Genomic DNA, 12509 nt, shown 5'->3' on the forward strand with positions numbered 1-12509 from the left:
CCAGGTCAAAAGTGACTGAAAATGATTGCTATCTGAAGATTTTTCTGTGGTCTCCATGTGAAATGTATCCTTGATCTTAAGGCAGTTACTAAGGGACACTTGTCATGTACAAAGTCATCACCACAGTTGACACGAATTAACACCTGTGTTAGCAGCTTCAGCAGATAGGACAATGGGCAGAATCAGCCATGGAGTCTGAATTATCTGGTGTTCCTTATCAATATGGAAATGTAGAGAAGCTTGTGCTGCTGCCGCCTCCATGTGTAACAGGATGGTCTGCCCCTTTAGTAGGCCCTGAAGCAGGGAGATTTAAGGAAAGGGTGTGTCCTTTCAGCACTGGGAAACACCTCAGTGACCTGTAGCTCATAGTGCTCAAGGAACTGCTTCGATTTGGTGTTATGTTTACACAATAAAACTGTGCCCTGAGGAAAGGGCCTGAAAGGGACCTGGGTTCAGGGAGAGACACTAGCAGCCTTACTATGTTCTTATGCCAGATAAAAAGGTTTCAGTCTTTAGAGTTGTCAAGCCAGTATCTGTCACAGTTACTAAATTCTTTGAAAGAGCAGCAAAGAGTCCTGTGGCACCTTATAGACTAACAGACGTATTGGAGCATGAGCTTTCGTGGGTGAATACCCACTTCGTCGGATGCATGCATAATTCTTTGAATTAACAAAAAGAAAAAAAGAGTTCTTTGTTTTAAACTTGTTTACTGACCAGGGTGGGAGAGATGCCAGAAATCCATACATTTCCATAATAAGAAGGATGTTGCTCTTGGATTTAAACATACCAATGGCATTTGTAAAGTATACACATCCTTAGTCTTTCTGTAAATGTCTTCAGCAGATAGGTGTGGAGTATTTCACCCTTCTTTTGACTGAGTAATTACATTCCTTTTAATTAGTAGTACATGAACAGATTAGTCTGTTTTAATTGTGACATTAATAGTGCCTGTATTCTAAGGACAGTTTTCTGTGTGCCGCAAATATAAATTAAATCTATTTACTTTGGAAAAAATCTTGACATTAACATTAGACAGCTGCTTAATGTCATTCCTTCAGGCAGTCCAATACATTTTAAAGGCACACTAGGATGCCTTGTACAGTTCTGAATGTCATTCCTCCTTCTGGTCACTCAACAAATTTAAAAAACACACTAGAATTTATTGTATATTTTAAAGTGATGTGTAGGAGATACTTGTATATGTGCATTTCCGTTCTTTTTTAACAAGATTTGGTTGCATAACCCCTGTGCATTGCTGTAAAATGTATCGCCCCAGGTGCCCATGCCTTCAAGTAAACCTAATGCAAACCGTTAAACTAAAAGGAAAGCTTTGTGGTAGAGAGACTATTCCTGAAGCTGCCCCTTGTGTCCTGTTAGAGTAAAAGCTTCCTTTTACATCTTTGAAACAGACACCTTATGTGGTGACTAACTCTCACACAGACCATATTGTGCCATCATTAGAGCCGCTCAAATGCTGCAAAACAGTAGTCATGGACATTCGTTTACGTTCCAAATGGCTGTTCACTTCACTCACATTTGTGTCCCTTTGAATTTGCTATTTGTGAACATTTGTATGAATGGCAGGGAGGGCAAGTTCAACATAAATGATTGGGGAATAGCTGCTCTTCATATAAATATTAATATTTGCATATGGTTAAGGGAATTCATGCATTCTCAAACAAAAGCATCCATTATTCACTATTTGCTATTCTCCTGTTTAAAAATATATCCACTTGTGAACAGGAACAATGGCATGTCAGGTAGGTGACACCACAAGTAATCAGGAAATAGTCAAAGTGTATAGTTTGCTGACAGCCCATAGGCTGCAATTAACAAACTGTTCAACCACTAGTTACCCCTCTCCATTCTGAAAATTTGCCATTTATTCCTACCCTTTGTTCCCTGTCTTTTAACCAGTTCTCAATCCATGAAAGGCTCTTCCCTCTTATCCCATGACAACTTATTTCATGACAGGGAAAACTGTCAAAATCAGCAAACAGTTTGGGGGCTTTGTTTACAATCTGGTGAATTTTAGCATTTAAATAACTCTTTACAAACACCCACTAATTAATCATCACAGCACCTCTGGGAGGTAAGTGGTGTTATCTTCATTTTATGGCAGAGAGATTAAGTTACTTGATGAAGGCCACAGAGGAAATTAGTGTCAGAGACAGGATTAGAATGCAGAATCCCTTGTTCTTAGTCCTGTGCTTAGTCCACTAGACTAGACCATGATGATACGTGTATATCATTGAATTAGGGGAAGGTGTGGATGTGGCCATGGGGGTTGCAGGCCCCAAAGGTCAACTCTAGCAATGGACTTTGTATAAGGATGATAGAGAGTGACTGATTTTACAGGTGCCAGATCTGCCATGTTTTTATTTAGTTCCAGTATATATAATAATTGGAGATGGAGATATACCCATCTCCTAGAGCTGGCACAGACCCTGAAAGGTCATTGAGTCCAGCCCCCTGCCTTCACTAGCAGGACCAAGTACTGATTTTTGCCCCAGATCCCTAAGTGGCCCCCTTAAGGATTGAACTCACAACCCTGGGTTTAGCAGGCCAATGCTCAAACCACTGAGCATATAATTTATTTTAGTGAGAACTAGGTCAAGTGAGATTCCCAAACCACACCTTTTCCTTGCTTCTGATCTGTCATTTCCTATGTTTTTCTGATTCCCAGCCTGTGCCAGCCACTTTCAGAATCTCAACTGGTTCTGTGATCACTGCACTGCCTAACTTCACCTCATTTCATTAACTCTTGTTGGGAATTCAGCACTAACCACAAACCTTTCTGATTACTTCATTTTCAGTTAAGTGGTGTGATTAGCTTCCCAGCTGCTTCATCACATTCAGAGGTGCACTTTGCAGCTCCAAAGGCTGAATGGACCCAGAAGGATGTACCAAAGGTAGCTAAATATCAGTGGGTGCATTGGCAGGCATGTGGGGTTAACAGTTGGGATGCTGTAATGTGTCCCCTCCCCCAGTTTCCTTTTGATGTGCTGCAAAAATTAAGCAAATTTAACTCCCACGTCACTCCCTTTTCTGTATCTCTGCCTTGGCTTCCTTGCTTTTTCACACAAACATCTCCTTACCTTCAAACCACTTCAGACACTGGCCCCACCTATATCTTGATCTTTTTCTCCTCCTATTCTCCCATTCCATTTGCACCTGGGGAGGAGGGAAAGCAGAAGACATGCCTCTTGTCTCTTACACCAATTCCCAGTTCAGCCCATCACCCATGCTACTTTTTACCCTCGTAAATACCTGCCTACTGAGTGGCCCCACTCAGCCCAGCACAAGGGCACTGTTTACAAACCCAAAACTGCTAGATGCACACTGGCCCACCCAGCCCTGTGCTGCCCCCATGCCCAGTGCCCTGCCCTTATGCCAGTGCCTACTCTACTGCTTTATGTCAAATGCCCTTCTTCTGCTCATTCAAAAAAAGCTTCCATGAAGCATTCCAGCTAGAGTGCCCACTATCCACTTTGTCTGTTCTTTATGATACAGTTGATGGAGTCACTCTTAACTCTTGACTTATTTGCTTTTGTGCATTTGTCAGATGCTCACAACTTTATTTTCATATTCTTTTGCAGATTAATATAAATTAGAGATGTGGCCCATACTGAAGCTCCATACCCAAACCACTCAAGATTTAGGGGAAAGTTTTAGATTTGGACTTTGTGACTCCTTGCTCTCTCTAATGGGCTAATCCAAATTCCCAGATTCAAATTCCCTTGAATTTTAGGGCAGCTTGGATCTGGTTCTGAACTTAATAGCCTGGGACTATCTCAAATATAAAGGATAATATCTACCCATTACATTGAAACATTTTCTTTTATTAAATGCATATTTTAAGCCTTTGGTTGCTAGATTGTAAAAGCTCCCAGAAACAGTGCAGCAAACTGCCCATGGTGGGCTTGATCCTATAAGGTGCTGTGCACCCAACTCCCACTGAACTCAGTGAGAGTTAAGGGTACTCAGCCTCTTACAAGATCCAGCCCTTAGTGGATAGGGAAAGGTTATTTAAAGAATCCATGATGTTGTGTATTTGGTTGTCATGGGTTTTGTTACTATGGCAACTGAGTTAGACTATTAAGGGTTGAAACCGGCTGAGCTAGCTCTCTGTATATCTGTAAATAAAATGGAGGTTGTGGTTAGCTGCCTGCTCTCTGGCCTCAAGTGATTGCTTCCTACACCGGCTGCCCCAAGGATATAACACTGGCGACGAGGGTGAGACTATGGTGCTGCTCCAGTAACAGAAGGAAGTAGAAGTTAAGGTAAAGAACAAACAAACAAAAAAAGCTGCTTGTTTGCACTGACTGTGAAAGTGAAACTAAAAATCATGGCTACTCTGACCAGGCCCCTGGAGCCTTTTGATGAGAATACAGAGCAGTGGCATGTGTATACTGAGCGTTTTGAGCTTTTTGGTATTGCAAATGACATTACAGAAGCGAAGAAAGTGCCAATATTCTTAACTGTTGTAGGGGCTAAAACCTACTCTCTGCTACGCAGCTTACTACACCCTGTTAAGCCTGAGACTAAATCTTACAGTGACATTGTGGAAATCCTGGGGTCTCATTTCTCCCCAAAACCACTGGTAATTGTTGAAAGATATAGGTTCCACAAAAGAGACCAAAAGGAAGATGAAACAGTTGTACAATTTGTAGCCATTTTAAAAAAGCTAGCAGAACACTGTGAATTTAAAGAGATGTTAAATGATGCCCTGCGTGACAGGTTAGTGCAGGGGTGGGCAAACTTTTTGGGGCGAGGGCCACATCTGGGTGAGGAAATTATATGCAGGGCCGGGGCAGGGGGTGTGGAGTGCGGGATGTGGAGGAAGGGGCTCAGGACAAGGGATTGGGGGAGAGAAGGGGTGCAGAGTGTAAGAGGGGGCTCAGGGAAAGGGGTTGGGGTACAGGAGGGGTACGGAGTGCAGGATGGGGCTCAGGGCAGGGAGTTGGGGTGCACGGGGTGCAGGGTGCAGCAGGGAGCTCAGGGCAGGTGGTTGGAATGCACAGGAGTGCAGAAAGGGGCTCAGGGCAGGGAGTTGGGTGCAGGAGGGGTGCGAGGTACAGGCAGAGGGCTTAGGGCAGGAAGTTGGGGGGCGGGGGGCAGGAGGGGTTTGAGCTCCAGCCCGGTGCCGCTTACCTAAAGTGGCTCCGGGGTGGCAGTGGCGCACACCAGGGCCAGGGCAGGCTCCCTGCATGCCTGCCCTGTCCCCACGCCACTCCAGGAAGTGCTGCGGCCCCTGGGGGGGGGGGGCAGAGGGCTCTGTGTGCGCACATGGAGCCCTTTGCCTCCCGGCCCGGGGGCTGCTTCTGAGAGCAGCGCCGGGCCCGCAGCACCACCAGGGGTAATCCCGCGGGCCGGATCCAAAGCCCTGAAGGGCCGGATCCGGCCCGCGGGCCATAGTTTGCCCATCCCTGGGTTAGTGTGTGGCCTCTGCAGTGAAGCTATACGGAAGCGCCTACTGACAGAGGCTCAGCTTACATTACAGAAGGCTGTTGATATTGCTGTCTCCATGGAACTGGCTACAAGGGAGGCACAATACATCGGTGTATCCCCTAGGGTGCAAAAAGTGTCACAAGAAATGACCCACAAAACGGTGCAGAGTCAAGAATGTTACCGCTGTGGTAAGCTGGGTCACCAGGCATCAGAATGCTGGTGTAAGGACCTGGTGTGTCGACACTGTGGCAAAAAGGGACACATTGAGTATGCCTGTAAACAAAAGAAAAAGAGGCCTGTGGTCTGGCCGACAAAAAGAGGAACCTTGCATACCCTAGAGCAGACCCAGGATGATCAAGGTGACACCTCCTCACAAGAGGAAGTGCCACTGCATGTTTTGTCTTTGGCAGCGGGCTCACATGAATACTGAGTAACCCCCTTATTGGAGGGCAAACCTATACGCATGGAACTAGACACCGGTGCAGCTGTCTCGCTGGTTCCTGAGACTGTGTATAAGGAAAAGCTACAGCATCTTCCGCTTAAGGCAACAAAAACTGTTCTGAAGACATATACAGGTGAAGCTGTGCCCATGTTGGGCACTATTGATGTTAAGGTGGAGCTCAATGGACAGGCGGCTAAATTGCCACTGTTTGTGGTGAGAGGTGACTACCCAGCCTTAATGGGTAGGTCTTGGCTTGGGAAGATTCAGCTGAAGTGGGCAGAAGTGCACCGGATGACTAAAGAAGAAACCAGTCTAACCCCTATACTAAGGAAACATGCTGTTGTTTTTGGAGATGATTTGGGAAGTATGAAGGGAATCACTGTGACATTGAACATTAAACCTGGCAGTCCACCAAAATATCTGAAAGCCCGAACTGTGCCATATGCCATCAGGCCAAAAGTTGAAGCAGACCTGGAGCGCCTGGTCACCAATGGAGTCCTAATACCAGTTACCCATAGCTCATGGGCCACTCCTATCGTTCCAATAGTGAAGAAAGATGGCTCTCTCCGGATTTGCGGTGATTTTAAAGTCACTGTCAACCCAGTGTTGTGTGCAGAGCAATACCCGCTTCCCCGCATCGATGATCTCTTCGCAGGCCTGGCTGGGGGACAAAAATTCAGTAAGATTGATCTGAGTCAAGCATATTTACAGATGCACGTCGATGAAAAGTCCCAAGAGCTGTTGACTATTGTGACTCATAAGGGGCTTTATCGATACTGTCGCCTACCCTTCGGAATCACATCGGCTCCCGCCCTGTTCCAGAGGGCTATGGACCAGATCTTGTGTGGCTTGTCAGGAGTTCAGTGCTATCTGGATGATATCCTGGTCACTGGAAGAAATGAAGAGGATCACTTAAAGAATTTAGAGGCTACCCTACAAAGACTGGAAGAGTATGGCCTACGAGTTCGCAAAGACAAGTGTGAATTCTTCAAGCCCTCTGTTGAATATTTGGGACACATCATCGATTCTGCAGGTCTTCATAAGGCCCCTGCAAAAGTTAAAGCTATTGTGGAGGCTCCCCCACCTCGAAATGTAAGCCAGCTGCGCTCATTTCTAGGACTACTGAACTATTATGGGAAGTTCATCTCACAGTTAGCCACACTGCTAAAACCACTTCATGAGCTCCTTGGGCAGAACAAGGCCTGGAAGTGGACTGAAGCCTGTGATGTTGCATTTAACAAAGCTAAGGATGCATTGTTAAATTCTGAAGTTCTAACGCACTTTGATCCATCCTTACCCCTGCAATTGGCCTGCGATGCTTCCCCTTATGGAGTGGGAGTGGTCGTGTCACACATTATGCCTTCGGGAGAAGAAAGACCTATTGCTTTTGCTTCACGCACTCTAAGCAAAGCAGAAACTAACTACGCCCAAATTGAACGTGAGGCATTAGGAATTGTTTTTGGAATTAGGAAGTTTCATCAGTACCTGTTTGGGCGAAAGTTTACTCTTCTTACAGACCATCGACCTCTGACATCAATTTTTGGACCCTACACAGGCATTCCCCCATTAGCTGCTAGTCGTATGCAACGTTGGGCATTGATACTTTCTGCACACACATATGAAATCAAATATCGGAAATCCACTCTGCACGGCAATGCAGATGGCCTCTCAAGGTTGCCTTTACCGGTCAAACATCAAGATAGTGCCCAAAAGGAAATCTTCTACTTTGAACAGGTAGAGAATACACCCATCACTGCTACTCAGATAAAGAAGGCAACCCGCGTTGACCCAGTATTATCCCAAGTTATGGACCTGGTGATGCATGGAAAATCTCGACAAACCTCTCCGGTCTCACCCGACCTTGTTCCCTACATGTCCAGGCGGACGGAGTTATCGGTCCAATCTGGTTGTTTGTTGTGGGGGAGGCGTGTCATTATTCCACCACCCCTGAGATCACAGATGTTAGAACAGCTACATTCCGGTCACTGTGGAATAGTGCGCATGAAGGAAATTGCACGAAGCTATTTTTGGTGGCCTAGATTGGACAGTGCTATTGAAGAGAAGGCAAAAGCTTGTATGTCATGTCAGGGTGTAAGAAATGCACCCCAGTGGGCACCCCTACACCCATGGGACTGGCCTGAAAACCCGTGGCAACGTATTCACGTTGACTTTGCTGGCCCCCTTGAAGGAAGCATGTTCTTGGTGGCAGTAGATGCCCATTCTAAATGGCCAGAAGTCTCTATAATGCAGTCCACTACTGCAGAGAGTACTATCCAAAAACTACGAGGACTCTTTAGTCGTTTTGGTCTGCCAGAACAACTTGTGAGCGACAACGGACCGCAGTTCGTCTCTCAGGAGTTTCAAAATTTTATGAAGGCAAATGGGATACACCACATCACGTCAGCACCATATCATCCGTCCACCAACGGATTAGCTGAAAGATTTGTGCAGACAATGAAAAACGCTTTGAAATCAGCAAAGGGACAACACTCCATTCAAAAGCGTCTGGATACCTTCTTACTTTCCTATAGAAACACACCTCATGCTACGACCCAGGCTTCCCCAGCCTTTCTAATGATGGGACGACAGCTGCGCACTTGCTTTGATCTGCTGAAACCTTCTGAACCCAGACAAACTGTGCAACGTCAGCTGCAATATCAAGTCATCAGACGGGCACCCAGAGCAAAAGACCGAACCTTTAGCCCAGGACAGCCAGTTTTGGCTCGGAATTATACTTCCAGAGCTAAATGGGTCCCGGCCACAGTCATCACTCAAACAGGACCTGTTTCCTATACAGTCCGGACTGCAGAGAATCTTACCTGGCGGCGACATGTAGATCAGCTGTTGCCAGGTCATGCCAGTCTTCAGGACCCATCTGCAGTTGAGGGGTCTGACTTCACCCCTCCTGGTGAGACACCGAATCATGAGTCACCTGTTCCTGACTGTTCTCCTCCATTACTGCCGGCAGCTGAGATACCCCTTTGCCCAGCACGAGCTGATACCACCTCCTCACCTATTCGTGCTGCGGACCCTGAGCCCCTAGTACTTTCGGGTGCAACAACACCAGAAGTTCGCCGTAATCCACCTAGAGACAGAAGGCCTCCTCATCGGCTGGATCTTTAGTTAGGGCGAACCCACGGTTATGGGGCAAAATAATCCCCAGGGTTTAGCCGGGAATGGAGGCAGTCTACCCTCCTTCTCTAGTTTAGTGTGTGTTTTATTTAGGGGATGTTCTTATTAGGGGGGGAGGAATATGTTGTGTATTTGGTTGTCATGGGTTTTGTTACTATGGCAACTGAGTTAGACTATTAAGGGATAGCTCAGCCGGTTTCAACCGGCTGAGTGAGCTCTCTGTATATCTGTAAATAAAATGGAGGTTGTGGTTAGCTGCCTGCTCTCTGGCCTCAAGTGATTGCTTCCTACACCGGCTGCCCCAAGGATATAACACATGACTTAACAAAACTCTTGTTACTATATGAGAAAAGGTAAGGACTTGGCAGGTGTAACATCTAATTTACTCAACCACACCTCTGTCACCTCACTGTAGCTGATTTCGTTTGTACTGCTATAAGCAATCACTGGCATCTTTTCAAGAAGGTGTGTCGAGTAAATGAATAAGTCACTGAAGCATTCAATTGTGTTGTAATAACCTTCTTGGAGGGATAAAGGTGTGTCTCTGCCTTTATAAATAGCACACTGCTTTACAACTAAGCATGACACTTTTGAAAGAGCCAATATTCCACTTGAATTGCAATTGGATAAATCCAAGCACTGTGCAAGGTATGTGTCCTACTTATCTTACATTTTCAGTATTAAATTTGCAGTAGAATGTTAATGTCACGTAATTTATAGACAAGGTTTTGGGGGTTTAATCATTTGATTTGCCTGTTAAGAAGTATTAGAGCTGTAAATAATGTGCAATGTTTGCTATGGAGAGCTAGCTATCATAGGTTTTCATGCCGTGCCAATCACTTAGTAGCTAGGCCTGGGACAAGGAAAAGAAGAGATGTTCAAAAGTGATCTCTCCTCTCAGATTCTGGGGTCTTCACATTCAGATGAGTAAATCTGCAGGATTTACAGATAAGTAAATGCTGAAATACCTTCCTTGATGGAATGCCCTCCCAAGAATACCTAGCTTGCTCACATGGAAACTTAGCTACTGGATGGGGGTCTGGTGCAAGTATATGAACTGTGCATCTAGGAATTGCATCCATTGAAGACCAGATTATAAATTACCTACATGTATTGTAAATTCCATCATATCACTAGGTCCTGACCTTGCAAGCTGCTTAATATAGCTGGACCTCATTGAAATGAATGGGACTCTGTGCAGATGCCAGGATCCACCTATACAGAGCAGCTTGCAGGATATGGACTTTAATTTTAAAATTGTGTTTGGCCACCTTGAATTTGCTGGACATCTACATTTAAAATTGAAGTTATGCAGAATACATTAATTTATATTTTCTACATATGGGTAGTTTTAGATTGACTCAATATATTGCAAACATATTCAAAAGTGAAACTAGATCTATTTCTTATTCCAAAGTAAAGACCCAATGATTCAAGGTACAGCCACTGTCTAGTAACCCAATCCTGCCACCCTGATTCATGTGAGTTGCCCTTACTTTAGTAGTCGCATTGAAGTAAATAAGACTACTCCTTTGAGTAAGAGTGGCAGGATCAGACTCCAATTTCCCAAGAACGAGTTTAAGGCTCTTTATGTGCTGCCCATTAGGAAAGAATTAATTAAATGGTGTGAATGGGTACATCCCATGCACAGCTTTAGTCCTCAAATACAATATGAACTAACTCTGAGATTATTTCCAGAAAATTCTGTAGATCTTACCAGTAACGTGTCATTTTAATACCATTGTCAGTGAGCAATATACTATTATTCCTAAAAACTTTAAAAATGCAGCAACTGGATGAACTCCAACATTGTGTGTGAATTTTTTTTTATTAACTGTTGTTTTCAAAATAGGTTACAAGAAAAGCGGAGATCATGAACATCAGAAGTTTTGCACTTCTTTGCGTGTTGATTCTGGTCTCTCAGACACTAGTAGTTGATGGTGAAGCACAGAAGGAAAGAAAGAAAGAGAGACAAAACGGTGGAAAAGGTAGAAAAAAACAAACTGGAACTAAACAAGAGAATGAGAAGGGACAGGACTCCAAAGGAGGTAAACCTTCACTTAAAGGCAAGTTTACAACCAAAGATAATTCTGAGTGCACCTGGGCAGTGACTGAAGTAGACACTGTTACCCTAAAAGTAGAATGCAAGAAAGGTGCAAGCAGCTTCCGGTGTGATTTTTCAGGAAGTCCTTCCACCTGTCCTCAATTTGCAGCAAATCAAAAACCATACTGGAAACAAATCTCCCGATCCCTAAAGAAACAGAAGAATATCTGTCAAGACCCAAAAGGTGTTCTAAAATCTAAAGTATGTAAGAAGGGGCCACAAAGTGCCCATCTCACCTTGACCAGCTCAAGCCTGATAACGCTACAAGACTCCATAAAAGGCAAGACTGCTCACCCTAGAAAAGAGATCACACAGACTTCAGCACCTGCTATTACACCTGAAAATCAGCCAGGGAAAAGTTCCGATGACTGCGTTGAAGATACAGATTACATCGATCAGCAAAAGGTGGCTGAAGAATACTGTTCAGAAACATGGAGATCTTGGTGCAACTTCTTTATCACAATGATACAGAATAAAAAATGCTGATAAGATAATAGAATTCCAGAGTATTTGTAAAATTCTTAGTTGCTGAAAGTTTGGTCCTATCTACTTCTTGCATATCATTCTAGATTTGCCTCTGATTTTCTATAGTTATATAAGAGCAAAAGAGAACAACTGCAATTTCTGACTTGTATTTCATGCAATGCTCTTTACTTGGTGTAGCTGAAGATGCTGTAGACGTTATCTGTATATAGATTGCTATGCAAATGTTACCAATGGATGTTACAAGCTCTGTAAAGATGTGTATAAAGCAAAGTCTTCTAATTTTTTCTCTTTGCGCTGTGTTGGCCAAAGTGATTATTTCAGTGCTATGCACTTTTTCACGGTGTACAATACTTTTGACTTCAAAATTGCTGAGGGTAATAAACTTCAAAATAGACTAAAAATGGTTGTTTTTTGTTTTGTTTTTTTGTGTGTGTTAAAACAGATCTCTTGCAGTTTAGATATTTGTGGCGGACATATAATTCATAGTAGCAAGGCACTGAGGTGCCTAGATAGCAGTTTTAATAATAATACTTTTGCAGCTTTGCAAAATTGTACTTCCCCTCACAGTCAGGGTAAGTATTTTTTTAAAATGAGCTATTAAGTTATTGTTTGTTCATTATCTTCAAAGTAAAGGGCAACAAGATTTTGTGCCTGGGCTGATACATTTTCAGACCAATTTTGCAAAGCTTTGCATTGTACTTTCATCCAAGAATCACAGAGATAGAGCACATGTAAATATTACATGCATTTTTGATGAGTAAACTGAGGCACGGAGATTAAGTGACGTGTTCAAGCTCACACAGTAAATTAATTGAGGAGCAAGAAATAGGCCCCAAGAGTTGACTCCCTGTCTCTGGCTCTAAGAACTAGACCACTTGTACTGCACATTGATTA

At 44.0% G+C, this 12509-nt stretch overlaps 1 protein-coding gene across 3 annotated transcripts; it reads left to right on the plus strand.

Annotated features, from left to right (window-relative positions):
- The first annotated feature begins 2846 nt into the window (after positions 1-2846).
- FGFBP1 (fibroblast growth factor binding protein 1) lies at positions 2847-11880 on the plus strand. Of its 3 annotated transcripts, none has more exons than XM_045019848.1 (2): positions 2847-2912; positions 10878-11880. In XM_045019848.1, the coding sequence occupies exon 2, from the start codon at positions 10899-10901 to the stop codon at positions 11613-11615; it is 717 nt and encodes a 238-aa protein (XP_044875783.1). In that variant the 5' UTR covers positions 2847-2912; positions 10878-10898; the 3' UTR covers positions 11616-11880. The 3 variants fall into 3 exon arrangements, with proteins under 3 accessions (XP_044875783.1, XP_044875784.1, XP_044875782.1); XM_045019849.1 differs by lacking the exon at positions 2847-2912 and adding an exon at positions 4229-4283; XM_045019847.1 differs by lacking the exon at positions 2847-2912 and adding an exon at positions 9555-9673.
- Positions 11881-12509: the final 629 nt, after the last annotated feature.

Source organism: Mauremys mutica, chromosome 5, assembly GCF_020497125.1.
Source record: "Mauremys mutica isolate MM-2020 ecotype Southern chromosome 5, ASM2049712v1, whole genome shotgun sequence".
NCBI classification, from domain to species: Eukaryota; Metazoa; Chordata; order Testudines; family Geoemydidae; genus Mauremys; species Mauremys mutica.

Coding starts and splice junctions, on each gene's coding strand:
- FGFBP1 (XM_045019848.1), top strand. CDS start 10,899: ATGAACATCAGAAGTTTTGCACTTCTTTGCGTGTTGATTCTGGTCTCT.